Source organism: Pongo abelii, chromosome 19 (assembly GCF_028885655.2).
Source record: "Pongo abelii isolate AG06213 chromosome 19, NHGRI_mPonAbe1-v2.0_pri, whole genome shotgun sequence".
Lineage (NCBI taxonomy): Eukaryota > Metazoa > Chordata > Mammalia > Primates > Hominidae > Pongo > Pongo abelii.
Window position 1 is genome coordinate 59,390,494 of NC_072004.2, and position 27,290 is coordinate 59,417,783.

The 27,290-nt window shown below is 40.5% G+C and overlaps 1 protein-coding gene across 5 annotated transcripts in view; it reads right to left on the reverse strand.

The window, feature by feature from the left end:
- Nucleotides 1-948: 948 nt before the first annotated feature.
- ANKFN1 (ankyrin repeat and fibronectin type III domain containing 1) overlaps nucleotides 949-27,290 on the reverse strand; it is a 350,740-nt gene continuing 324,398 nt past the window's right edge. For all 5 annotated transcript variants that reach the window (XM_054535672.2, XM_054535674.2, XM_024235192.3 and 2 more), the window contains 3 exons: nucleotides 19,963-20,129; nucleotides 13,192-13,408; nucleotides 949-1,863 (listed from right to left, as the gene is read on the reverse strand). In XM_054535672.2, the coding sequence (XP_054391647.1) occupies nucleotides 1,082-1,863; nucleotides 13,192-13,408; nucleotides 19,963-20,129 (1,166 nt within the window). In that variant the 3' untranslated portion in view covers nucleotides 949-1,081. The remainder of the gene's footprint in view (nucleotides 1,864-13,191; nucleotides 13,409-19,962; nucleotides 20,130-27,290) is intronic.

Consider the following 27,290-nt stretch of genomic DNA (forward strand, 5'->3'; position numbering starts at 1 on the left):
ACCCTAGCCCTGGACAATCTGCCCCTTGATCTATGATGTAGGGTGAGTGGATATGCCTGTGGGGTTGTGAGGAGCCCGTTGCTGACTGACCATATCTGCAGGGCACTTTCTGGTTCAATGACAATTTCATCACCAAAGAATCTGGAGCTGATCCACTATGATTTTCAGAGACACAGCCCCCATGGACTTACTTTGCTTAACTTAGAATTGTAAAGGAAATATATTTCTGCCCATGTTTCTCTCCCTCCCCTGTCTTATCTGTAATTCAGGCTTTCACTTTGCTTAGCCATCTCCTTGACCCCTGTAAAAATCTATGGTTCATTTTCATGCTTGGATGGGAGCTGAGTATACAGGAAGGGCTACTTCCTGTCCTATTCTGTCCTTGCAAGATAGAGCTGAAAGAGAATTCTCTACTTTTGTTTCTGGTGGTCTCCACACAGCACTACGCGAAGAAAAAAAGGCCTGTCAAGGCCTATTTAATCAGATAAGTACTGATGGATAAATCGGATAAGGTGAGCCCTGAGAACTCCGTACTTTGGAATGACCTAGTTTAGCTGACAGGGAACCAAGGTCAAGCCCACTTGACCCCTTGCCCTAGAGACACAACCTGGTGAATTTCCCTCAAACTCTTCTTAAGGTTTGGAATGGAGGGAGAAATGATGCTAATCTTATTTTCATTTGTAAAACTTCTCGTCATCAATCACAAATTCGTGAAAGAGCCCTAAACTAGGGGTCAGATTACAGAACCAGCCGCAGAACAGAGGATCTCTCTTTGGGATGGCCAACTTCAGTCATAGGTGCCACCAACAGGGTGGCATGTTTGAGTCACTGCATGTCGTATTCCATGTTGACACAACTCCCCCATGCCCTTTCTAGGCTGAAGTGGGAATGGCACTGGCATCTCTGGACTCCACTCACCACTCTATTCCAAAAAAAGAGGACCTTGAACTTGTAACCTTTGTATTTATAACATTCAAAACGCTTGAAAATGAGTGCGTACACAGTGGGGCAGGATGGGGGTAAGGGTGATGTAAAACGCAGGTAGTAGCGATGGAGGGGTGGAGAGCCGGGATGGGCCTCCCTAAAGCATGCTGCTGAGTATTTCTGACACCGGAGAGGCGGTGGGGCCCTCCTGACTCACATCGGGGCCAGTGGGGCTGGGCAGGGTGCTGCGGCCTCCAGGGGGCGGGCTCAACCCTTCCCATGGTTTTTCGTCCTGGGCCACCAGGGCCGCTGCGTGGGGCTCCACGTAAGGCCTCGCGTCCTGGAGACTGCTGTTTCGCTCCTCAGGAAGGCTGGCAGCGTGGGCCAGAGTTAGGCCCCTGGGACCATCAAGGGCCGGGCCGGCCCGCTTGGCCTCCTCGGGCTCCTGGGCCAGACCACAGGCCTGGGACAGGTGCTGTGTGTAAATGCCTTCAGAGAGCGATAGCGACTGGGTCTCGCTGTGCATGCGCAACCAGCGATGATGGCGGCTGAAGCCTCCGTAGTGGGGGTGCTTGCCTGGCTTCCGCTTTCCCAGGAAGCCTAGCGGCGGCCGCGCACCGGACACAGTCTTGGCGTGGTTCTTGGGTGTGAACCCCGTGAGGGTCAGGCTATGGAGAAACTCGGCACATGAGCGATCGGGATTTGGGCCCTCGCCCTGGGGATCCTGGCCCGGCCCCAGTGGGGTTTTCACATCGTGCACTTGTAGGACGTCGGGGGCGCTGCCGCTTAGGCCCCTAAGGGTCTGCTGCGCAATGTCGTGAGATGATAGGTAGACCAGGTCCAGGTCTCTGGGGCTCAGGGCATCGCTGGAGTCGTAGTCACTGTCGGTGGGGAGGAAGACTTCTGAGCAGGCTTCTTCATCAGAGCAGGGCTGTGAATCTGCGAAGCCAGAAACTGATGTTAGGCAAAATATAGTCTTAGCTAGAGCCTGCTTCACAGGCGTAGGAACAGTGCATTTGACCCCGCACTTAGAAGGGTCCTGTGCTTCGTTTAATGTCCTGCCGTCACCTCCTGAAATGCTTATACATTTTGAACTAGGGGCCCCACATTTTCATTTTGCACAGGGCCCCACAAATTGTGTAGTGGGCTCTGGTCTTGGTGTAAGGGAAAGGAAAGAGAGGAACTCTGACAGGTTCAGCCCAGAAAGAAGTAGGGGAACCTTCCCTCATTTCCCACACAAGCTTTTATTATTAGCTGGACAGCTGTGGAGAGGATGAAACAGGCTAGAAAGCTAAATGTTATTCATTTATTCATTCCCTATTATTTCAGAGATGATTTTTTGCATTTGACAAAGTAGCAGGAATTTAAAAGGTGAACGAAGAAGAGGAGACTCCAGTGGTGGACGTTGGTAAACCTGGTTTCAAATCCTAGCTGCCGTCCACCTCCATATTCTGAAGGACTACCTTGCTCATTAAAAAATACAACAGTTAATTGAAGAAAAAGCCCACATTCTAACCAGGTTACAGTCTGTTGATGGTGGAAAATCAGACATGATTATCATCGGAATATTGCAAAATTCATGGATAAAGTCTGATTTGTTAGGGAGTCAGTATCAAGATTTCTTCTATTTTAGGGACTAGAACTAGACGGAATGTTTTTCTTCCTTACTGTAGGAGATGATGTACATACTTGCTCTTAATTGGCAGGGCAAGATGTCAGTTTTGCCTTTTCACTCCTGGTTGTTACCCAGTATCCATTATCCAGTATCCATTATTGTTTGTTTAGTTACAAAATCTTAATTTTAATTGGGACACCAATGCACTTATGTAAAAGACCACCTTTTTTCAGCTTCCCCTGCAGCTAAGCATGGCGATATAATTAAGTTCTGGCCACTGAAATGGAAATGGAAGTATGGTATGAAACTTCTGGAAGGCTACATAAAGGGACCTGGCTTAGCTGGGTCATTACATTCTTTCTCTTTCCTTCCAGTTTGCCTGTAACTAGATGTGTCGGATGAGGTCATGGAGCAACCTTGGAAATAGAAGCCACATGCTAGGACGGTGGGGCTGAAAAATAGAGCTTGTTGCCTGAAGACCATTATGACTGCATATCAACCTTGAATTGTCTCCTTTTGAGCTTCTTTCACACAAGAGAGAAAGTATCTTGTGTTTATGACATTCTTATTTGGGTCTTCGGTAACACAAACCCAAAATTTATCCTAACCAATAGGAGTATGGTTAAATAAATTGTGGTGCATCTGTATATGGAATATTATCCAGCAGCTACAAAGGATGAGATAAATTTATATGTTCTTTAAATAATGGCTACCAATAAAAGGATTCCCTCTTCTGCCTTTTTGAGTTCTACTGATCTGTTCAAGGTTTTCCTCAAACATAACCTCCATTAGGAAGCATCCCCCAACTGTTGGGGCAGAGATATTTAATTACTCTTGGGGCAGAGATATTTAATTCATCCATTCATTCACAATGAAGATTCTATATTACTTGAGATCCTGCTCTAATAGAAGCACTGTACTTGGTGCTTGAGTGGATATAACATTAATAAGAAATTATATCTGTCTCTAGGGAGTTTACTGTTTTAATGGATGTATAAAGAAAGTATGCATCTGTGAGACTGTGGCGGAACATAGGTTTTATAAGAGAAGTTCAGCAAATAAGTGCAGGTATATAGGAAAGAGGGATTATATTTTATTGGGACAGGATTGATGAAATACTCTATCATTTCATTTTTCTCCCTCCATTCATTCATCTCTATGTCTATATTAATTTATGTCTTCATCCACTTTTAAAAAATGACTGGAGGTAGCTTTTAATAGTAAATATACAAACAATAAGAGGATTAGAAACAAAGAGGAAGAAGAAAGAGCACAAGTAGTCCTGTTTTGATATTATATGAGTTGTATAAAATGTTAAAATTGTGGGGGGCTGAGGGAAGGGTGCATGGGACTTCCTGTACATTTCTTTGTAATCTTCAGGGTCTATAATTATTTCAAAAAACATATTTTTAAAAACAGCATTTAATTTTTAAAAAGGTAGGGTGGAACCAGAGGAGGGTACTGAATGCTTAGATAAGGAGTTTGTACCTTATTTTGTAGCCGGTGGGTAGTCATCAAAGAATTCTGAAGAACTGACAAGATGAGAGCTATGATTTAGGATAGCAACTAGGATGTAAGATGAACATGCTGAGGAAGAGATAGCAGGGAGGCCAGCTGGGAAACTGTGGTCCAAGCTATATGTTCCCTCCAAATATTTATGTTGTTCAGGCTGTGGGGCTAAGCAAGAGCTGTGGTTGTGTGGAAGAAAATAGAAGTCCAGGAAAGTCATTCATTGAAAGATGTTTATGGAACAGTTATTTTGTGCTAGACAGACATGGTCTCTGCTTTCAAATAGCTCAAAGAGAGTGGATTAGACAATAAGTCAGAAAACACATAAGATTAATTTTGGGTAGTATGAAGTTCTGTGAAGACAATGAAAGTGGATTTTAACTAGAGAGTGACTTAGGAGGAAGATGCTTTTGATAAGGTGGCCAGGGGTGGAAGCATCACTGTACAAAGGGGAGTCTGGGTAAGAACCCAATGATCAGAAGGAACCAGCTATGTGAAAGTTTTAGGGATAAGTGTTCCAGATAACTGGGAGAAGCGAGTGTATAGGCCTCAAAGTTATTAGTAGATATCAAACTGTGATTCCTGGGAAGATAGGAAATTAAACTAAAGGAGTTAAATTTCAGTGCTGATTTGGGTTCGGTGGTAGAATGGATGGTAAATTTAATTTGGGACAGGTTGAGCTGAGGGGAAGCCAAAACATCAAGGAGGGGATGAACTGAGAGCATGTGGGTAGCAAAGCTGAAGGAAGGTATTTGTGATTGTGGAGAAGAAGAAACTATTGGAGACATAATGGTTGAATATGTGAGTGGTGAGGTTGATAATATAATAAGGAGAGGTGATCAATTGTGAGCACCAGTGCTGGCATTGGTGCTTAGTGAGAAAGATGGAAGGACACATTGTCCTCAGAGGGAAGTGGTTAGGAAAGAAGCAACATATATTTCCAGGTTAAAAGGAGAGAAATGTGTAAAGGCCTGGGCTAAATAACTTTGATATTCTTTAAAAAAGCCTTAGTACTTTTTTCAATCTTTAGTGGGAGAAACAGGACACTGCAAGTAATAGGATTTCAAAATTGTTGATTGTTTTTGATGATAGCAGGGGTAGGTGCCTTAGGAGTGAGGAAGAAGAGAACATAACTGAGGATTTGAAATTGCTCTTGAAATAGGACCCATGCAAATAATTCATAATTGACTGTAGTTGAACTTCCTTCTTCATTTATCTGATCAGTGTTTTCAGCTGTGTGCGTGTATCCACAATGGTAATAACAATATCTGATATTTACTTAGTGCTTACTGTGAGCCAGCCATAATGCTAAGAGCTCTAAGTGCTTTATTTTGTTTAACACTTACGGCAATTCTCATTTTGCAGATCAGAATACTGAAGCTTAGGCTTATCAAATTTTCCAATTTGTATTCTTGATAAGTGGTAGAATAGGCAGCCAAATGTAAATCTGTCTCACTACAAAGACTTGCTATGCTGCCATCCACCTTAGCATTTCCATGACTCTCTGTGGAAAGTTCCTGAGAAGTGGTGCTTAGTTCATCTAATTCACTTTTTGTGGTACACAGAGTTAAATTACTTAAACTCTTAGGGCTTCTTGACATTGCTGCTACTAGAGAAACATACTAGATCTTGTATTAGTTTCCCGTGGCTGCTGGAACAAATTACCACATACTGGGTGGCTTAAAACAACAGAAATTTATTCTTTTACAGCTCTGGAAGCCAGAGTTTGAAATCAAGGTGTCAGCAAGGCCACACTCCCTCTGGAGGTTCTAGGGGGAGAATACTTTCTCTTGCCTCTTCTAGCTTCTGGTGGCTGTCAGCATTTCTTGTTAGCATGCCACTGTTATCTCTGCTTCTGTCTTCTCATGGCCTCTCTTCTGTGTCTGTGCCTTCTTTTCTGTCTCTTATAAGGGAACTTTTCATTGGGTGTAGGATCCACCCATATAATCCAGGATGATCTCATCACAAGATCTTTAATTTCATCTGCAATGACCCTTTTTTCAAATAATGTCACATTCACAGGAAGGGGAACATCACACACCGGGGCCTGTCATGGGGTGGTGGGAGGGGGGAGGGATAGCATTAGGAGATATACCTAATATAAATGACAAGTTAATGGGTGCAGCACACCAACATGGCACATGTATGCCTATGTAACAAACTTGCACGTTGTGCACGTGTACCCTAGAACTTAAAGTATAATAAACAAACAAACAAAAAAACCAAATAATGTCACATTCATAGGTTATGAGGGTTCAGACATGGACATAGTTTTTGGGGGCCAGTAGAAGACTGATAGTAAAAATTACTAGAACTAGAAGCAACCACTGAAGTTTGCAACACTTTCAGTCCATAGTCAAGCACTTTGCAAAATCTATCTGTATTTTGATCTCCCAACATACGAATAGTGAGAACGTACTGTTTGGAGGGGACTAAGGAGTATACGAAATGTGCCTTAAATGAGCTGACAGTCTAATATTTTAATGGAGTATCATATTTTAAGACCCAATCTCTCAAGGAGAGCCTGTATTGTTTTCCCCAGGTGGAGTTAGTTGCTCAGTTCTTTTGCCTCTTAGAGCATTTTATTTATATCTCTGTAACTGCATTTACCAAGTTTTATTATAAATTATCCATTTCCTATTTGTCTTCCTCATTGGACCATGAACTCTAGAGAGCATGCAGTATGTATGTCTTACTCATCTCTGCTTAGTAAATATTGAATAAGTCAGTCAACAAAGGAATGGACTAAGGAACAAATCAAGCAAAGGGATGTGTAGAATCTTTTGTATTTCCCAGATCATGTAGTCTGAACATGGACATATGAGTGGACTATGAAGACCTCCCAACTACACTGTGTCTTAATCATCATTGTATTATTAACCTCTTGTGCTATAAATGGTACATAGAAGGCTCTCAGTAAAGCATGTTGAGTAGAACTGAAACAAACAAATATTGAAATCTGGGAGCATAACGAATAGTGATATTTGACTGTCTCTTAGAAATAATACTAAAAGCAAAGCATCCTGAAGGGATCTAATTTACTTAATCTACCATAGATTCCTGAAAACAATCACCCAGATAATTTTGCTTTATCTTTGCTGATATTTGACTGAAGAGCCAGCCCAAATATAGCAGAAAGAACAATTGTCTTAAAATTAGAGAAACCTGGACTGAAGTCCTGTCTTGCTACCTACTGCATATATGATCTTGAGCAAATCATTTAGCTTCTGTGAACTGGTACTATGAATAAGTACTATGAGGAGTAATTTAGTTTGTCAAAGATACTTTAAGTGGGCTGGGTGCGGTGGTTCACACCTGTAATCCCAGCACTTTGGGAGGCCGAGGCAGGTAGATCACTTGAGGTCAGGAGTTCGAGACCAGCCTGGCCAACCTGATGCAACCCTGTGTTTACTAAAAAAAAAAAAAAAAAAAATCCAAAAATTAGCCAGGTGTGGTGATGGGCACCTATAATCCCAGCTACTCGGGAGGCTGAGCACGAGAATCACTTGAACCTGGGAGTCAGAGGTTGCAGTGAGCCAAATTTGTGCCACTGTACTCCAGCCTGGGCAACAGAATAAATCTCTGCCTCAAAAAAAAAAAATGCTTTAAGTGCCTTAAAAACAGAAGATATTATTATTATTGAAATTCTCTTCACCCTAAATAGAGAATAACATATTAAGATCATTAAAATATAAACCAGTAATCAGATATACTTCAAGGTGAGAATGCTGTTGATAATAAAGGTGAATAATAATTTCTTGTATGGTATCTTCTGCTGGTGATGATCTAGTCCAGTAGATTTCCTAACCTACATTTTAGAGTGAATTAGTGAGTGATATAACTGATTTACTGTAGCTCCCAGAACATGAGAGATAGGAGATTTCATTTCAGGAAAGATGGGGAGATGACATTTCAGGAAAGACTGTTGACTTAAAGCTTCTCTTGATTTCAAGAGAAGACCTAGTTATAACCACAGTAACCTAGGAAGGAGATACAAAAGAGCTTGAATATTAAGTGGTAAATATTATCTCCTTGGTTCATGGACCCACACGTGGGAAACACTGCTGTAGTGGGAATCTAAATATTTGACTTGCATGGTGATTGTATTATTTATTAGAAGACTTAGTGGAACCTGTTGCTTAGAGTGGGATACCCCTCCCAGAACAGTCTGGGAAAATCTCCAGGATGCCAGCCAGGGCACTGAGGAGAGTTTCCAAGGACTTAGGCCACTGCTGCTCCCTCCCTTCCTGGAAAAGAATGCAAAGTGCAGCTTCCATCCCCAGATTCAGGCCATATGCTCCATTAACCATTGTAGGCACCTTGCCCAGTTGTTATTTTAATAAACTTGCTTATGCTCCTCAATTTCCCTGAGAGGGCCCACTGGGCAGGCCAGGACTGGTAGAACCTTGAATTTCTCCTCTGGTTGACCCAGGAGCTGTTTGATGAAAGTTCTGCTCATAGTATTAGTGCTGGCTTAGGAAGCTTGGCTTTCTTGCCATTGTAATGAGTGTTGTAACTCCTGGTCTCTGTGGGTCAGGCCAACAACAGCAGAGTAGAGTTGATGTGGATTTTGAGGGCGTTATGGGGAGATGACATTTCAGGAAAGAATAATTGACTTAAAGCTATTGCTTTTTTCTTAAAGACAGGGGGCATGGCAGAACAGAAAGAAAAGAATAATAATCCATATTTGCCCAAAAATCTATCTTCACAGTTTTAATGTACCACTGTCTGTATGTATGTACATATATATATATATATATATAATTTGTGCTTCAGTGAATTTATTTCCACTGTGTTTGAGTAGACTTTAAATAATTTATAAATGAAGACTTTTACTGAATCTTTCATCAGGCCTTCGGTAGAACCTCTGGGGTTTGTTCACCTTCTGATATCCCAAGAGAAATAATATCTCCAGATTCCTGTTGATTTTTTTGAGCTATGTATTTTATGCCATAGTGCTCTTAACATCATCTGGAAAAAGGTTACCAAGATTTACATTTGGAAGATCAGGATAACCTTCAAATGCATCTGAAGGAAACAACACCCCCCTCCTCTCTATTGCCTCACCCATGTGTCACTAGGAGAAACAGCAGTATTGGAAAAAAAAATTGCTGCTGCCTGTGACCACCATATCCACAGAAAAGGAGTGGGAGAGAAAACACCAAAATACCCATGTGATGGACCAAATCATTCCACCCCCTGCCTTGAGCTGCCTTTTCTAGGAGCCAACTTTCCCCCTTGGGTCCTTGAGAGATGCTTAATTTTAATTGACTCACAGGAGTTCTACTTTGTGTTTTGAAAACCACACAGAAATGGGAAGTAAGTGAGAGTTCCATTCTCCATCCACTTACTCCCAAAAGATATACACAAACCAATTCAAGATACTCAACAGCCTTAAAACAGAATCTTGGGCTGGCACCAGAGGCTAGGTTTGTGATAGGCTCTATATTTCTAGCGGGCTCCTTTGAAGTTAGTGAATCCTATGCACACAGAATGGAATTGTGCTGCAAACTTTGCCCTGTGGGTAACCCAGCAGGTATGTTCTTCTAAATTGCATTTCCCCCTTTTCATAAATGGCTTTTGAATAATTCAAAGTGGTCACACTTGTGGGAAGGACAGAGAATGCAGTGACAGATTTCATTACTCTGAAATGCTTCTGCTTTTGTGATGGGTAGGACACTAAATGTTTCTCCCCAGTTTTCAACAGCACTTCCCCGTCACTGGGTTCCATTTGTCATTTGCTGCTTTCCACATCTTTGTGTTTCATAGCTCATGGAATCTTGGCTTCCAAGAAGTAAATGGACCCAAGAGAGAGTTATATTTTAAGAAACAGAATGATGATCGCTCACATTTTAAGTTAATAATAAAATCTGAATGTAATTGGCCAGATCCTCTTAGCAGGGAGTGGTGCAACCCGTCTTCAGGCCAACGTGAGAGTTTGGCACTTCTGTGATATAGAGAAGGCCACCCTCATACAGCCAGGGAGGAATCCACTAAGGACCCTGTGGCCAAGAGAAGATTAAACACTGGGAATGTTCTGTGCACTGAGAGGGCAGACAGGGGCTGCGAAGGTGGAAATAGAAATGAAGAGTTGTTTGTAGAGTTAAACAAATTGTGGGACATCGTAGCATACATAGCTTTCCTGCCTTAAAAAATGCCCTTTCAACCCTACACTTCTCTAGCTACTACCTTCCCTCCTTCTTCCCTTTTGCAGCCAAGATTTTAAAAGAGTGAAAATTCCTGTCCTACTTCTTTACCTCTCATTTACTCCCTGATTAGCTTGTGTTCAGTTTCTATTTCTTTCCTTTCAAAAACTGCTCTCATCTACATCACTGATGACTTCCTTGTTGAGAAAAGCAAAACAACTGAAGCTTTTCAGTTTTTGAATTTAACCTTTCTCTACACATTTTGATTCTGTGACACTACTCTCTGGTTTTTTAAATCTTCTTTCTCTGGTTGTTCCTTCTTAGTCTAATAGGTCTTGATGCTCCATTCCACAGGGATCCTTCCACAGTCTCCTCTTCTTATTCTACCTCCTCTTTCCAGGGAATCCCAAGCATTTTCCTAGCTTCAAACATCATTCACATGTAAACAAATTCTTAAATCTATAATATTAGCCCAGTTTTCTTTCCTGAGTTCTAGACTCCATGCAGCTTGTTTTCTCCTGAATGTTTCTTTTTGTACGGAATGTTCCAAAGCCAACGCAAATTCAACATGCCCAACCACCCAAGCTTGTTTTTCCTTCTCTCTTACCTTTTTTTTTTGGTAAGTGCCATCATGATACCATGAGGCACCCAAGCCAGAAAATTTGGTGTCTCCTTTGTTAATAACTTTCTAAGTTGCCTCTCTGCTTCAGTAATTTTCCCTTATGGTCTCTTCATACAGCAACCAGATTTGATTTTACAGATCAGATTATATCAATCCTTGCTTAAAAGTTTCCAATGGCTTTCCATCACAAGTGGGATAAAATCCAGACTTTTTACTATGACCTACAGAACGCTGCCTACTCTGGCTTCTGGCTTCTGTCTTGCTCTCTACCCTATCTCTCACAATCTGCCCTTTTGTTCACTGTGTGTCAAAGATCTTGGCCTTCTTTCTGTCCCTCACCTACCTCAGGGCCTTTTGCTGTTTTATTGTCTGGAGTATTCCAACTCCAGAACTCTGCATTACTAGCTTCTTCTTCTGGGGTTGGTTCAAATGTCATCTTTCCAGATAGGTCTCTGCTGATCATCATCCTAGTGAATTCAACGCACTTCCTGCCTACTCCCACTCCTACTGCTGTTTTGTATTATACATTGGAATTTTCAAGATCTGAAATTATCTTGTTTGTTTATGTTTTCACTCTTTGTCCCTCTTTCTAGAATGTAAGTAAGCTCTATGGGAGCGGATATTTTGCTTTATTTATCACTGTATCCCTGTTACTTCGAAGAGAGCCTGGCACATGGAGGGTGGCCAGTAAATATATATTTTTTAAGTAGAAAGAAAAGAATGAACAATGTTCTTAGATCCTGAGTTTCAGCCAAACTGCTTGCAATTCCCTAAACTACAAGCAATTGTACAATCTGCTTTCTCTGCCTATAATGCTCTTCTGTTTCCTGTTTTTCTGCTCAACTCCTGCTTATCCTTCATACCAGATTCCGTCATCTCCTCCAGGAGGCTCTCTTTGATCATAGGAGTTTAATACTGATAACTTCATAGCAGGTGGGCAATTACCAGGTAATTTTTTGTTAATATATCTGTTTCTCTTATTAGCCGAACTTCTGGTAGAGATGATATTTGATTTGTATCTCTAGCCCAGTGGCAGTCTATAAAAATGCACTCTAGAAACTCTACTTAAATATTTTGTTATTTGGTAAGTCATAGACTCTTTTGGTAATGTAAATTAGCTGTCGCCTAAGTTCTTCCACTTGCCAAGTTTTGACTTTACACATTGGAGTTTTAAAAATATAGGTGCAGACACAAACTTACTCATAGAAAAGGCTCAGATTCCCAGTAAATTTTCTATAATAAAAATAACATTAAACAGGATATTGACAATATATTGTCTATTATATGACATGCATCTTTGGTATAGATTACCTTATTCACAAGTAACTCTTCAAGGTATAGGTATTATTCTCATTTTACATACATAGAAACTGAGTGTCAGATGTAGTAATCTGTTCAAGCTCATACAGCTAGTAAAACAAAGCTGGGATTTGAATCCAGGTCTCTGATTTCTAAGTGCAAGCTCTTTCTGTTACACCATGCCGCCCCCTATGGGACAAATCCACAAATCAGGCCTATTTATTAAAAATATTATGAAGCTTACAAAATTGGAGCTCTTACAAACTATAGAATCAAGAAAGATGCTTTGAATCGCCATTACTTTAATTGACCAGAAAATGGCACTAGCCTTAGCATGGCTAAGAGCTTTTTATTGCCTTTACCTAGTATGCTTTCTCTCTGTTTATAAGCATAGAGGTATTTTGTAGAAATTTATATTAACCCAGTCAGGTTTTTGCTGTTAGACTTAATACCCAAGGGTGGAGAGGTGCCTTGCTAGGTATCTTCTCCAGCTTGTTTAAAGTTCATTATATCCATGATGAGGCCAAGCTACTTACATGGACTCAGTTTCAGGATTCTAGTTTATCCAAGGTTTCTCTCTTTCCCACCTTCCACTCTAGAACACTGTGCTATGTGGATGGGAAGTTTTTCCTGAACTCTCACCCAGGTTGGGGCCTGCTTCCTGCTTCGTTCTTGTCAGATGCTATTTAATAGAGGTTAGGCCTGTTGTCTTTCCTTAGTTTGTCTTGCTCAGATTCCCTTGGCTTTTGTGGCCCTCACCTGGCATCACAGTTGTCCCCATTCTGCATCTTTGAAGCCGTATCCCTGCTTTATATCCTTTTGCATCTTGTAAATGTGACCTAGAACTGGAATGAATCTTCCCTGCCCCTAAATGGCATTGATCTTAGGTTACTGCTCTAGTTTCCTATTCCTCTACTGTTCTGATTTTGTTTCCTCTATGCTGTTAGACTCTTACCCCTGAGCAGTGTTTTCAACCACTTTCTGGAACCAATACCTCAGCATAAAAGTCCTCATCAGTGGAGAGAGGACCAAAAGTCCAGGGACTAAACAACAGAACTTCAGATCTCATTGCTTACCACTCACTGCCTTTCTTCTGTGCATCTCTGGGGATGGGGGTGGGGATGGAAGACAGTCTATATGTGATGATGATGTAGAATTGATCTTCTTTAGGCTCTGCTCATCTGAGGGGTCTATCAGCTTAGTGATGGGCAAGCCAGAGACTGGTTGTTTGTATCTTGCATACTGTAGAGCATCCATGATCCATCTCATTTCACGCCAGACTTCATCTATTTGCTTTGGAATAAAATGGTAAAAGACACTAAGTTATCAAGCAGTGATTAAAAAGGAATACCTTTCCCTGAGAGTCCAAGATGATCAATTTTCCACAATATTGGCTTTGAGCAAGAGTAAAATATTTTTAACATAGATTTGTTAAGCCAGAAAATACCTCTTTTTTTGTAATATTTTTTGTTTTGCGTATTTTTACCAGAGAAGCTCTGTCATTTAGTGAAAATAGTAGAAGACTTAGATGCTAGCTGGGATATATCACTTATTAGCACTATACTAACTCGTAGCAAGTCACTTGACCTTTTTGAGCCTTAGTTGCTTTATTTGTAAAATGTGGCCAAAACATTTTTCATTTATACCTCCCAGGGTTGCTGGGATGATTAGTTGAAATGATGAATTTGAAAGTGCTTTGTGATGCCACAGGGTACATTGCTCATACATATAAAGGGTTACTATATCCCAGATTTTAATTAAATATTCCTCATTAAGATATTGTGAAGGCATATGATAAAGCCTGAATCTCAGAATATCTTAAGAAAGAAATGTAGTCCTAGTTCTTATATGTGAACTAGAAAAGCAAAGCTGTACTGGAATATTTTTGCTAAGTAGAGATTTTTGGACCTATGTTAATAGAAAATAATTAACTTTATATATTAGACTTACTACTTTCTTACATACAGAGTAAGGGCTTCTAAAGTTCAAAACGGCCTTAACAGTTTAATCTTAAATAATTTACACATCCTTACATTTCTAGAGTAGTCCATCTTAGGTTGTTCCATTTTGATTTTTGGGTTATCAAAGTCATTTTAATGATATTTTCATTATAAAGTACAATAGTAGTTTCCTTGAAGCCTATTTGCATAAAATTCACTCAGATTTTTGTGTCTCTCTCTATATATAGATGACAAAAGTTTTCCAGATCTTGATAGACACGGGCCATGAGCTTTTTTGTTATTCTATCTCAAGGAGGGGCTGTTGGTTAAACATATTTTTTCTTATGACCCTGGAATTTGTGGTAGGCTTTCTATTTAATTTCACTCGATGACTTGGGCAAGCCATTAACTTCTTTGGGCCCATTTACTCAACCGTAAGAAGAGGTAGTTAGTCTACGTGATGTCTAAGTTCCCTTCCAGCTCTGAAACTTTAGGATTTATTTTTGAGGAACATTTGGAAATTTGGTATTACCTAACTTCCAGATAGAAGGTATTCATTATGTAAGTCATGCAAGGTTAATCTCTCTCTCCAACTGTGGAAGTTTTAAAACTAAAACACTACCTAGTGTTATATTTTATTTTCAAAATTTCTTAATAGGTCTTTAATCTGTACTTAAAACCTACTCATTAAGAATATCCACAAACCTGGTCCTCCCAACAAGCACAGAGTAGGTCTGACATTCAGTCCGCCAAGCTGAGTGAAAAGCTAGCTAGAGTGAACTAGTGAATGGCAGTGTATGGTCTTACAGCCGTTTTCCCTTGCTTTCTAGTTCTTGTCACTCCTGTGGTGACAAGACTCAGCAGAGTATTCAGAGCCAGTGATGAAAGCATGAGATTGAGCTTCAGGCTTTTTTAGCTTGGTCAGTTGGGCAGGAAGTTCAGCAGTAGGCAGGCCCATGAGGAGGCACTAAGCCATTTTGAAGGGAGAAATCTAAAGTCTGGGGATAAAGCCAAAGTGGGAATCCCAGATGAGACTCAGATGAATTTTCCCAATGAGATTGTTGTTCTCTCAGCTGGCTTTTACTGGCCCTACCTCATGCAGCATAAGCTTGTTGAAAGTTATTTTAAAGGCACCGCATAACTGTGGATAGCTTTTAGAGTGCCCGACAAGGACAGGGATTGTGTTTTGGTTTTTTTTGCTTTCAGCTTTGCAAAGTAGGTATGTACTCAAAAAATCACTGTTTAATGTATGAATAAATGATCTAATTCTTTAGATCTCTACCCACAAACAGAGTTATTATAAGGATTAAGTAAGATAATGTAGATGAGTGTACTTTATCAACTACATATTGTTATAAAATTTTCAGTTTTTATAATGACAATCATGATTACTGTAGTGGGCTGAATATGGAACCCCCCATAACACATCCATATCCTAATCTCCAGAACGTGTGAATATTATTTGATATGATACGAAGTAAATATTACTTTATATGGCAAAAGGTATGATTAAGTTTAGGATTTTGAGAGGAGGCGTTTATCTTGGATTTTCTGTGTGGATTCTAATTCGAACAACAAATGTCCTCATAAGGACATTCTTATAAGAGTGAGGCAGATGGAGATTTGTCAGACATAAGAGAAGGAAGCAATGTGAGTACAGAAAGAGTGAAATGATGTGGCCAGAAGTCAGGGAATGCTAACAGCCATCAGAAACTGAAGAGGCAGAGACTAGATTCTCCTCTAGAGCCTCCAGAGGGAGTGTGGCCTTGCCAACACTTTAATTTCAAACCTCTGGTCTCCAGAGCTGTGAGGGAATACATTTCTGTTATTTTAAGCCACCCAGTTTATGGGAATTTGTTACAGCAATCCTAGGAGGCTAATATAATTATTAATAAATAATCTACCTGCTGTCTTTGGATAAGATTGTTTCAGCTTTATTGCTGAGGATGAATACAGGGATTTAGCGTAGAAATTTTTTTAAAAGTATGTAGAAACAATATTTACTTCTTAATTTTTCTCAGTGACGTGAAGAGGTCTTAGCTGAAGAAAAAACTTAAAAACCATATGGGTATAGGAAGGCCTGTGGATTGAGTTTAATGAGACTTAGCTAATTGCTCCAAAAGAAGGCCAATTTTCACCCATTTTACCTTATACTGTTGATCTAAAAGTAACTGACAACATAATCCCCCTGATTTTAAGGTCCAAATTCACCTTCTAAAGACTTGCTGACACATTTTAAAAAAGAAAGACCATGAATTCCCTAGGTCTGTTGATTAAAAGTTATGCATCCATTTCTCACTCTGCCCCTTAAAAATTTCAGTTTTCATCTCATAAATTATATTCCTTTCTCTTTACTCAGGCAAGATAATATTTTTATTAAAATGTAAAGGTGATTGGTTTTCTCACAGCACAGCTACAAGGTGCTCAAGGGGATGATAGATTGGCTGTATTTAATGAGCTGTGTTTCTATTACAGCTTAGGAGCATTTGAAGCATTACAGTATATAAATTATAGCCTAATTGCCCTTTAGGCTTTAGCAGCTCAAAATATGCCAAGCTCCAGGTCTTCACACTTTGACATTTCTGCTGCATGTGCTGTCTATAAAGCCTGTATGCCTTATCTATGATTTTCTACACCTCCCCTGGCCCAGCCCTCCCCCTTTCTGGCTGCACTTCTTGGCTTCTTTTCCTAACTGTATTTACATAGACTCCCTTGCTCTTTACAATGTTTGGTTTGTGTAGTGACTTCAACACTGTCTTAGATCTGGAATCATACAAATGCTCTCACGACTGGCGGTCACCCCTGCAGGTTATGGTGTGTGGTGGGCTGAGCTGTGAACACCAATGGGTGAGTGGCTACAGCTGGTTTTCATTTTGAGAGAGAGAGTGAGTGAGAGAGAGAAAGAGAGAGAGAGAGAGAGAGAGAGAGAGAGACCGAGACCACAAAGTCAACATAAAGGGAGAGATGATATTGAATTGTCTCCACTCAGTGAAGTTATCCATGTTGGGAGAAGGAAGGTGGTTCATTGAAGGCTATGGGTGTAGGGAGATGGTCTTGTTTTACCCAGACCAAGAAGTTATATTTTGAACCCTTTGAGAATTGGCTTTTATCCAAGTCTGTGTGTACCTGTCTGACTGGAAGGGAAGTATGTAGAGAGGGCTCTCAAGTTACCTGCTTTGGGAGACCAGAGCAGGCTAGAACTTTGAAGAATTCCCAGCCTGGCCTGCCTTTATCCAACCCACTTAATGGTGTGATATAAAAGAAAGAGAAAAAGGCAGTGGAGCCCTAGGCTACATGGAAAAGAAAGGAGCAAGGGTAGTAGTCAGGGAGTAGGAATAAAGCCAGGGAACTCTGGGAGGAGTTTGAGAACACAACAGACTGAAGAAAGTCAGCCTGCTTGTTGGAGGAACATATTGGATTCAGGGAGGCATAAGTGGAATAAGGCAGAAACAGAACCTAAGGCATGGGTAGAGAAGTGTTCCTCTAAAAATATCTCTGGTTGTTAAGTCATAAAACGTTAGAGCCAATTAGACCCACAGAAGTCATCTAGTCCAGTTCTTTCATTCTACATATGAGGAAATTGAGGCCCCCAGAGATCAAATGAATTGTCCAGTACTCCAGAGTTTATCAGAAGATTTGGGACTAAAAATGTGTGCTCCTTGACTTCTTTTTATTTTTTATTTTTATTTAATAGAGATGGAGTCTCACTGTGTTCCCCAGGCTGGTCTTGAACTTCTGGGCTCAAGAGATCCTCCCATCTCAGCCTCTCAACCTCCTCTGGGACCAACTTCTGATCTGTTGTTATTCTCACTAGGCTCCACTATCCTTTATATGGGGTTCAAAAATAAGCCAGTCTTTCGTATTCTCCTCATGCTGCACTCTTCCTTTTCCCACCCCTTCCCCACCATCTGTGTTCCATTTTTACTGGAAATGAAATCAATGAAGTAAATGTTTTGAATGTTTAAATTCTACATTCTCAGGCCAATGGAGAAAGTAAGTTCTTGAAAGCTCGTTCTCTATTCTGAGAGGTCACCTAAGATATCTCATTCACGGGATGAGGAAAGTAGGATAATCCTAAAGATTTGTCTGCTCTCCACTTTGCAAGTAAATTACAATATTTTCTTCCTGAGTGTTTCAAACACCTCGAATCTCACATATTCATATTTCAAAGAATTTCTCCATCTTGTCAATGAATGAATGAATATATAATGTATTACACACTTACTACGTGCCAGGCATTTTGCCAAGTGTTTTATATGTATTATCTCATTGAATTCTCTCAGTAACATTATGAGATAGCCCTATTATTATCATCCCTATTTTACAGATGAGGAGATTGGGACTGTTGGGACTAAGAGAGATTTCTTTGCCCAAAGTTCACAGCATTTGTTCATCTTAAGTCCTCATAACATCTTGTCTGGATAGTTATAATAGCTTCTTATCTGGTTTCTCTGCCTTTAGTCTTCTCAAATCCTTATTTGGTGAGCATGACCAATCAGAGTGAATGCTTATAATAAACAACCAGTATGGCTATACCAATGTATACGGGAAGAGTATCCTCACTGCTTGAATCTATCCTAAACAGAGTTTTGAGAGCCTGTGACTTAACTTTCTTCAAAACTTCGGGTAGCTCCCTACTGCCTACAGAAAAAAAGTACAGATTTCTTAACTATGGCTTTTAATAAAGCCCTTGTGATCTGCTATCATTGCCATCTTTCGTTCTTGCCTAATTTCTACCTCTCATCACTCAATTTATGCCCCAACCAATCCTGACTATTTATCATTCCCCAAATACTATTTTTCTGCTCTGTCTGCCTCATCTGTTTATACTTTCTCTTTGAATGCTCTACATTCTATTTCACCTTACTGTAATCTAACCTATCCTTGTAGGCCAGGCTGTATATCAATTACATCCTTCATGGGAATGTTTCTGATACAACTGAAAGTAAAGTTTTACTTTCTTGTGCTAACACAAAACTTATTTGTTTGTTTGTTTGTTTTGCTTTGGTATATCTTTTTTTTTTGGCACCTAGCACATTTTACAAATTGTATTTACACACATTTCTTATCTACCCTGGTGGATTTTAAACTCCTTAAGATCAGAGACCATGTCTAATTCAACTTTATGTCTCGCATACAGTGTCTGACACCTGGTTGTTTAATAAAGGTTTATCAAATTGAACTGAATATGTATCATAGTGATATTTATCATGGGGCTATTGCTATTCTACTCATTTTGTGAACTGAGTAACTGATGGACAGAAAGATTGAAAGATTTGGCTAAGGGATTCAGAGGCAATTTTAGGCTAGATCCAAATTCTCTTGATTACTAGTCAGTACCCCTTTCACAAGACCCTGAGTTGTTACCATAGGCTTTACCAGACAAGACCATGGGAAGAGGAACACATTTTCTGATCTTAACAGCCACATATTAAAGTGTCAATTCTATGAGAAAGAAGCCCAAAACATGAGGAATTTTAGTTCTAATTGGATCTGGGTTAACATAAACTGGTAGGTCATTTTATTTTCTTTTTCTCTGAGATATTGAATTAATTAATACAATTTTTCTTTCCATTAGAATTGTCAATAGGCTACAAGGTAAGAATAATATTCTAGTTACTGCTTCTGGGGGGTGATTTTTCTCTCCCGTATGGAAAGCTACCACTACCCACCATGGTGACTGATAACATTTCTTAGTAATATTGTGATTTATCTGTAACTTTTTCTTAAGGCTTTGTTTGAAAACTTATCTCCCTGAGCTCCACATTTTAACCAACTCAATAGGCTACTTACACACCGTGTTCTTTGAATCAGCCTGGACTGCTGTCCTTTCCCATGCTTGGCTTTTCACCCTTTCCACCCTGCCTCTTCTCCCTTCCTTTTACCCCAGAAGGAACAAACAATTACCTGAATGAAATCTAAAACTTGCTGGTGTCTTTGTTTGGCAGCTGCAACCTCGCTGTCTGAGATCGCTTCCCTGAGGGACTGTTGGGTATTCAGAGAATCCAGCTCCACAACAGCAGAAAGGCGGCAATACAGACTAATAAATTTCTCTCTGTAGCTGCAAAAATGAACTGGAAAATGGACAAGCAAAATAAAACATGTTAAGATTTGGTATCAAAATAGAGAAATTCATACCTCAGAGAAAACAAGTTGAATGAAAACATGATTTATTAATCCTATCAGTGGAAAATATTAAGCCATAAATAAATTATAAATGTGCTCTTAAGGGGCCAGTTGTCTGGCTTTAGTCAGACAGTATTCCCTTTTAAGGTTTACCAACTTCTAGTAAGGTATGGGGAAGTGGGACTGGCTAAAGCTGCAGTTATGTGGACTTTTCCCTAAAGTTGGGGCTGATTGAGTGTGTGTGTGTACACACACACACACACACATATACACACACATACTGGGAAAATAAGCTTGCTTATCACTTTAAAGAAAAAAAGCCAAGTAGCAATTTGAAACCTAGTTTTGGTTTTCATGTCTGATTTCCAGTACATATCTTGCCTACTCCTTTCCAAGGCCAGAACCCCCAGAAGACAGAAGACATGCTTTTCTCAGAGTGTCTTCGGTCTGACTGCAAAACTTCCCCAAGGGCCTATTATGATAGGCTTTGATCCTCTTCTGCCTCTCCCCTTCTTGGCCCCTCTGGATGGATGATATGAGCTGTTGCTTGGACAGACCATTTCTTGTCTTCAGCAGACTTGGTTTTCTTCTCTCAACAGATAATGGGACAGAGACCACAGGAAAGAGTCCAGCCTTCATTTCCATCATTTTCTTTTTTCAGGAGGAACAGAGCAGTGTAGGATTGAGCCTGGTATAGGCAGCTTGAGGTGGTCAGATTTCCTGTACTTCTCTGACCAGCTCTGATCTTATACCGTAACTTTGGATTCTGGTAGGATGAGGAAAACACCCTGATTCAGACTATCATAGTACTGGTTTCTTCCAGGGCATTGATGAATTTGGAGACTCATTCTTCAAGAACCTCTTTTACTCTGTTTACCTCTGACCTGTACCAGTGTGTTCCATGCTTTGGAAATAGGGCTGTTACAACCCAACAAGTCTGTTGAAACATTTTTATTCTGGCTTCTTTAGTGAGGAATTCTAGGAAGAACATCTAATTACAGGTAGTAATTACAGGTAGTAATTAGACGTTGATTCCTGAGACCCAGATCTGGCCATTTAGGGAAGCTAAAACCACATTACCTCAAAATGGGGCATTGGTCATCTCTACACCTCAATGAGGAAGCCCTACTTTTCTGCATATTGAGAGATTTTTGTCCACCCTACAATTCCCATGTTACCACTGGCTACTACTTCCTTGCTTTTTTTTCTCCGGGGATAAATCTTAGGTGAATACCAGGGCAGTGTGCTCTGTCTTTCCTTCCATGGAAGTAGAAGAGAAGAATGGGGTGAGAGTGAGAGTGGTCCATCCTTACTCCAGCTATGCCTCATTTCAAGGAGGTGTTTCTCAACTCAGGAGGCCTCTGTCCTGGTTTGATTTTTCCCTGTGGTGTCAGATCCTTCCTTCTCATCTTCTCTGCTCTGTTTAGCACTTTTTTTTGCCTGACACAGAGAACCGATTTCATATGCCCTCTCAGTAAATGACAAGCTATGGAGCTTCTCCAAAATGACCTAATTCTCATAGCATTTCCCTGCTTAAAGACTTCTACAGAGCTCCCTCTGGATCTGAGGACAAAATCCAAACATCTCTCCATAAGGAAAACTCCCTGTGATCTAGGATTTGAGTATTTTCAGTCATACCTTCCCTCATGCTGCCACCTTCCAGCCCTAGTCCCTCATCAACCTTAAGCTTTGGTCAAGCTGAACTTACTACGAGTCCTTTTATACTTCCATGCTTTGAAACATGCCTTTTCCTCCTCCTCACATACCTTTCTTTACTAAAACCTCCAGGTCAACTTGTGATACTTGAAGATTCACGGTAAATGTTTTCTCCTCAGCGAAGTTTTCACTGACATCTCCCGGCCAGGTGGAACTAGTTTCTCCCTCTTTTGCACTCCTAGAGCACTTGTTTCTAAATATTTCATGACACTTATCCTACTGCATTGTACTTATGTGTTTACTTGACTGCCTTGGCATTAGATTGTGATTTCTTTGAGGGCAGGAAATATGCCTCCTATTAATTTTTATGTCCTTGAAACCTGGAACATTGTAGCTTCTCAATTAAGGTTTATTGACCAAATGAATTAATAAATAAATGCATGAACGGATCTGAAGAGGCAGACCCTTTGCCCGAAGGCTTCTCTTTTCTCCGTTGTCTTTCCTTTACTGTGGGCTTGATTTTCCTGTTTGGAAAGGTGTTTCAGGTCTATGATATTTCCTGGCAGCTCCACAGGAAGGAATCTCAACGACTTTTTAGCTTACTCTTGACCCTGGTAGCTCCCTGAATGTGTCTTTATGCCTTTCAAGGAGGGATTATGTCCTGTTAGCACTTGACAGATGTCCTCTCTTGGCTGGAAAGTGACAAGAGTGAAGTGTCTCACACTCTGCCTTTCTAAACCAAGAGGTAAAAAAAAAAATTTGTTTTTTTCCCCTTTCTAAAATATGACTGGAAAAATAGGGAGAGGCACTGAATAACTTCTTTAAAAGAAACACTATCAGTCTGATCTGAATTCTTACAAGCCGGGGTGTTCACAGCTTTCTCTTGTTGTGTCTCTGTAGTGGGAGCCTGGATCAGTGGGTGGTCTCACAGCACCCACCCTGTCCATGCCACGCACCACAAGTGAGTTATGAGGAGGTTTCAACTATAACGCTTCGGTTTCCCCGCTCCTGTGGTTTTTTTTTAAATCCAGACCCTTTAATGTTACTTTAACAAATGTTACTTTAACATAGTCTTTTGTGGTTTAGCAATGATATATTTGGTAGCCATAACTGAGGCAAGAAAGGAAGACTGGAAGCTTCTAATTTTTAAAAATGTGAATCTCATGCATTTTACAGATAAAATGGTATAAGGCTACAATAATGTCATTAGCTGGACCACATGATTTGTTAGTAATTCACAGACTAAGACTAATTTTCTGCGGTATTTTTCTCTCTCTTTTTTCTACATAAGATAGTGGCAGACTAACATAAGGTTGGCATCAACACTAGGAGTATAGTACAGTGGAAAGTACATGGGCTTAGCTATCTGACGGACCTGGGTTTGAACCATACTTCTGCCGCTCACCACCTGTGTGACAGTGGGCACGTGACCTCTGGGAGTCTCAGTTTTCTCATCTCTAACACAGGGATTATAATGCCTACCTAGGATTAAGTAATACAATGTATATAAAGTGCCCAGCACAGCATATGGCTCATACCCGATACAAATAAATGTTTGTCCTTCTGCCACACCTTTTTACTACCCTGAAAGAATGAGGCAGTTAGTGGTAGTGATTAGAATATTAGAACAGGACTGGAAGTAAAATATTCTTCCTAAGGATATCTAACTCACTAAAATCCTAATCAGTCTGGGCCATGTGGCCTAGTTTGGAAGCCAAGGAATCAGCGAGATAAACTCCTGGGGTCACTTTAGTTCAATGAGTCTTTGCCAAGGTGTCAGAAAGAACTGGGGCACAAGGTGCCCCTCTAAAGATTCTTAGTAGTGAATGAGTTGACAGGTGGAATAAAGGAATGGTCTCTTAAATCATGTAAAATGGGTATTAGGTTGACACTATGCCATTTCTTGCAAGCCTGTGGCCTGGATTCCATTAGGCTCACTGCCTGGATATTCCATAGGTTCCTCGAAACTCATCATTTGTCATACTGACCTCATAATCACTCCCCTGCCCCAAACCTGTTCCTCCTTCCTATGGCCCATTTCGGTAGATGGTAACATTATCCGTCTCGGCACTCTTATTCAGACTCTCTGGCTCCTTCATCTTGCTCTTCAACCACATCAAATCAATCACAAAGTTCCATCATTTTAACTCCTAAATTCCTCGTCTCTCTGCTCTCTCTTCTATACCCCCACTGAGGCTGCTGCCTTGGTTTGGACTCATGGACCCGTGAGATATGACCAGGTGGACCCGTGAGGTAGTCTCTTAATTGCTTAATTGTCTCATCATATCCAATGTCAGCCTGATTTATTTGTTTTTGACTCTCTTGCAATCAGTCCTCCATGAGCTGTCAAAATCTAACAAGACCACATCATCTCTTTTCTTAAAATCTTTCCTTTGCTTCCTATTGCCTATGGGATAAAGTCGTACCCTCTTAGTGTTATATAAGTAGCCATGTATGATTTTGATCTTTTAAACTTTTAGCTTCATCCTCTGTCACTTTTCCTCAGATGCCTTAAGCATCCATCACAATGAGCTATTAAGAGTGTACTTAATCAGGCTGCAAGTCTCTGAGCTTTTGTACACACTGTCCCTTCTGCTTAAAATGATTTTCCTTTTCTGCCTGCCTTTTCTTTCCCATTCTGAATGTCTGTTTATCCTTCAAGATACAGCTCAAGTATTATCTCTATAAGGAAGAATTAGATGTCTTTCCTTTGAAACTCAATAGCCTGCCTCTTTTAGCAGTGCTTTCGTTTTATGAAGACTATCGGTAGGGATACCTGTATCCTCTAATGGATTTTGAGCTTGTGATGGGCAGATGGTGCCTTATTAATGTCTGTGTGGTTCAGTCCCAGCACAGTATCTGGCATATAGCAGAAGCTCAGTAAATGTTTGTTGAATGAAGGATGTAGCCAAGCACAAGCCGAGTATGAAATATATACCAGGCCTCAAACTATTATTTTTAAAAATTCCCTAGTTTTTTTTTGTTTGTCTTTCTAGTCCAATTGGTTTAAATCATAAAGCCAAGAAAATCAACAAAAGCCAACTTTCCTTGTTATAGGCCTGCTGTCAGTTTTGAGCACCCACAAGGTCAGGGCAGGATGACCTCCTCTGTGCAGGCTAGGCAAGTCCTCAAGGGGCCACATCACCTGATAGAGTTTCTAAGGGCTCATGATGCTGCTTTTCCTTCTGTTCCTGGGAACTTTGTAAATAGTGATGCTTGTAGGCCCCCAGGAACATGCTTTATTACTGCAAAGGGGTCCTGTCCTGCTCCCACCCAAAGGATGGTAGAGTGTCAACCTTCAGGCTGTAGAAAGAGGAGTAGGTTTTTGGTGAATCCGCTTTGCCCCAGCTCAGTCTTCCTCATCCAGGTCTCATAACATCCTCCAATAGGACAATTTATCTTGACCCCACAAGTAATCCTGTGAAGGAATAGCCTGTGGGTTTGCTACAGTCTAGACCTTATTCCAGGAGACAGAGAACTAAGCTCCTTTATCATTTTGTCTTTGCTAGATCTACGCAGTGCTGGAATAGGCACAGATGCAGTTTCCATAGCTGGTTAGCAAGTTATTTATGATTCACTTAGGCCACTGGCAGGAACAAGGTCAGTTTGCCAAATCTCAAATTCTTTCATGGGGACAGGGATGACTTATACAAGTCAAACTGAAATATAGTGCAACCCTTTATTCTATTATAATTTACATATTCCCATAATTCACACCTTTTTAAGTTTCATTAGAATTCCCATGTGGTTATTAAAATTTTCTGAGTTCTGACTGAATTTCCGAAAACATTCTCTCCTTTCTCAGAAATGCTTAGTGTATCTCTTGACTCTTTACTATGTAACTACCTATGAATGGAATTTCCTACTTATAGAAAAAATAATGCTTAGCATCCTTCTTAGAGAGGCTTAGGACCACTGTAGCAGGCCCTTGGAAGTTCCCATATAAGGTGTCATTATATGCTGAGTGGCCAGATGCCTGATGGAGGAAGTAGTTATGATAAACTTCCTCTTGGAAAGCTCTGATTGCTTGGGGATAAGATGGAGTTTGTCATGATTCTTATTGAGACCAAGGCCCAGAAATGTTTTTGAAATTGTTGCTGGTGGTGCTGAAGTACAATAATCATTGTATTAGAGAGTGTATTAATTTTCTGCTACTGGCAACATTTCCTCCGGTCCCTAAAAAAAGACTAATAGAATTGTTTATGCCAATGGAACCAAGCCCAACCAAGTGGTTTTTTCTGGAAACTTACATGGTCCTCATTAATCAGTTGGATTACCAATGATATGGCAACAAGGGAGGACCAAGAAGGTGAGAAAGTATGTCTTACTCTAGGAAAAACCATCTTAAAGTCAGGCTTTGATCTATGGCCTATTTTTCATAGATGAAAGAAAGTATCTGATGCTTTCATATTGCTTCTAGCAATGTGAAGAGGTAAAACAGGTAAAAAGGACAGGCACAGTTGAATTTGGCTGAATTCCTGTGTTAACCACATCTCTAGTTTTGTATTTATGTATTAATCTCTTTGTCATAGGCAATACTACTTAAATTGTAGTCCATGGATTAGCAGCATTAGTATTACCTGAGAACTTACTAGAAATGTAAATTTTCTGGCCTCCTGCTGGACCTACTGACTCAGCATCTCTGGGGTTGGGCTCCAAGAATCTGTATTTTAACAAACTCTCCAAGTGATTCTTGTTTTTTTTTTTTTTTTTTTTTTTATTTTTTTTGAGACGGAGTCTTGCTCTGTCTCCCAGGCTGGAGTGCAGTGGTGCGATCTCGGCTCACTGCAAGCTCCACCTCCCGGGTTCACGCTATTCTCCTGCCTCAGCCTCCCGAGTATCTGGGACTACAGGCGCCTGCCACCACGCCCAGCTAATTTTTTGTATTTTTAGTAGAGACGGGGTTTCACCATGTTAGCCAGGATGGTCTCGATCTCCTGACCTCTTGATCCACCTGCCTCAGCCTCCCAAAGTGCTGGGATTACAGACGTGAGCCACCGCGCCCGGCCTCCAAGTGATTCTTATGCAGGTTAAAATTTGAGAAGCACTGTTCTAAGGCTATCATATCCCAAAGTATATGTTCTATGGATTATTAATAAGTCCCATGAAAAACACTGCTCTAGTCATGGTCAAATGAATTTGGAAAATGCTGGGTTAAACAAAGCTGAGCTTTAAAAAAAATTATTTTTTAATTTTTTATTCGTTAGGGGGATGACCACTGGATTTTGCAGAGCTTTTCATAAGTTACTCTACTGCTCAAAATCCTTCACTGGATTTCCAACATACTTAACGTAAAAATTCCTTATCATGGCCTGTGAGGCCCTGCGTGGTCTAGCTCCCATGACTTTCTGACCTCATCTCCTATCTTTGTTGCTTTTGCTTACTACACTCCAGATATGCTGATCTCTTAGCCAAGCACACTCTTACTCTAAGGCCTTTGCACTTACTGTTTT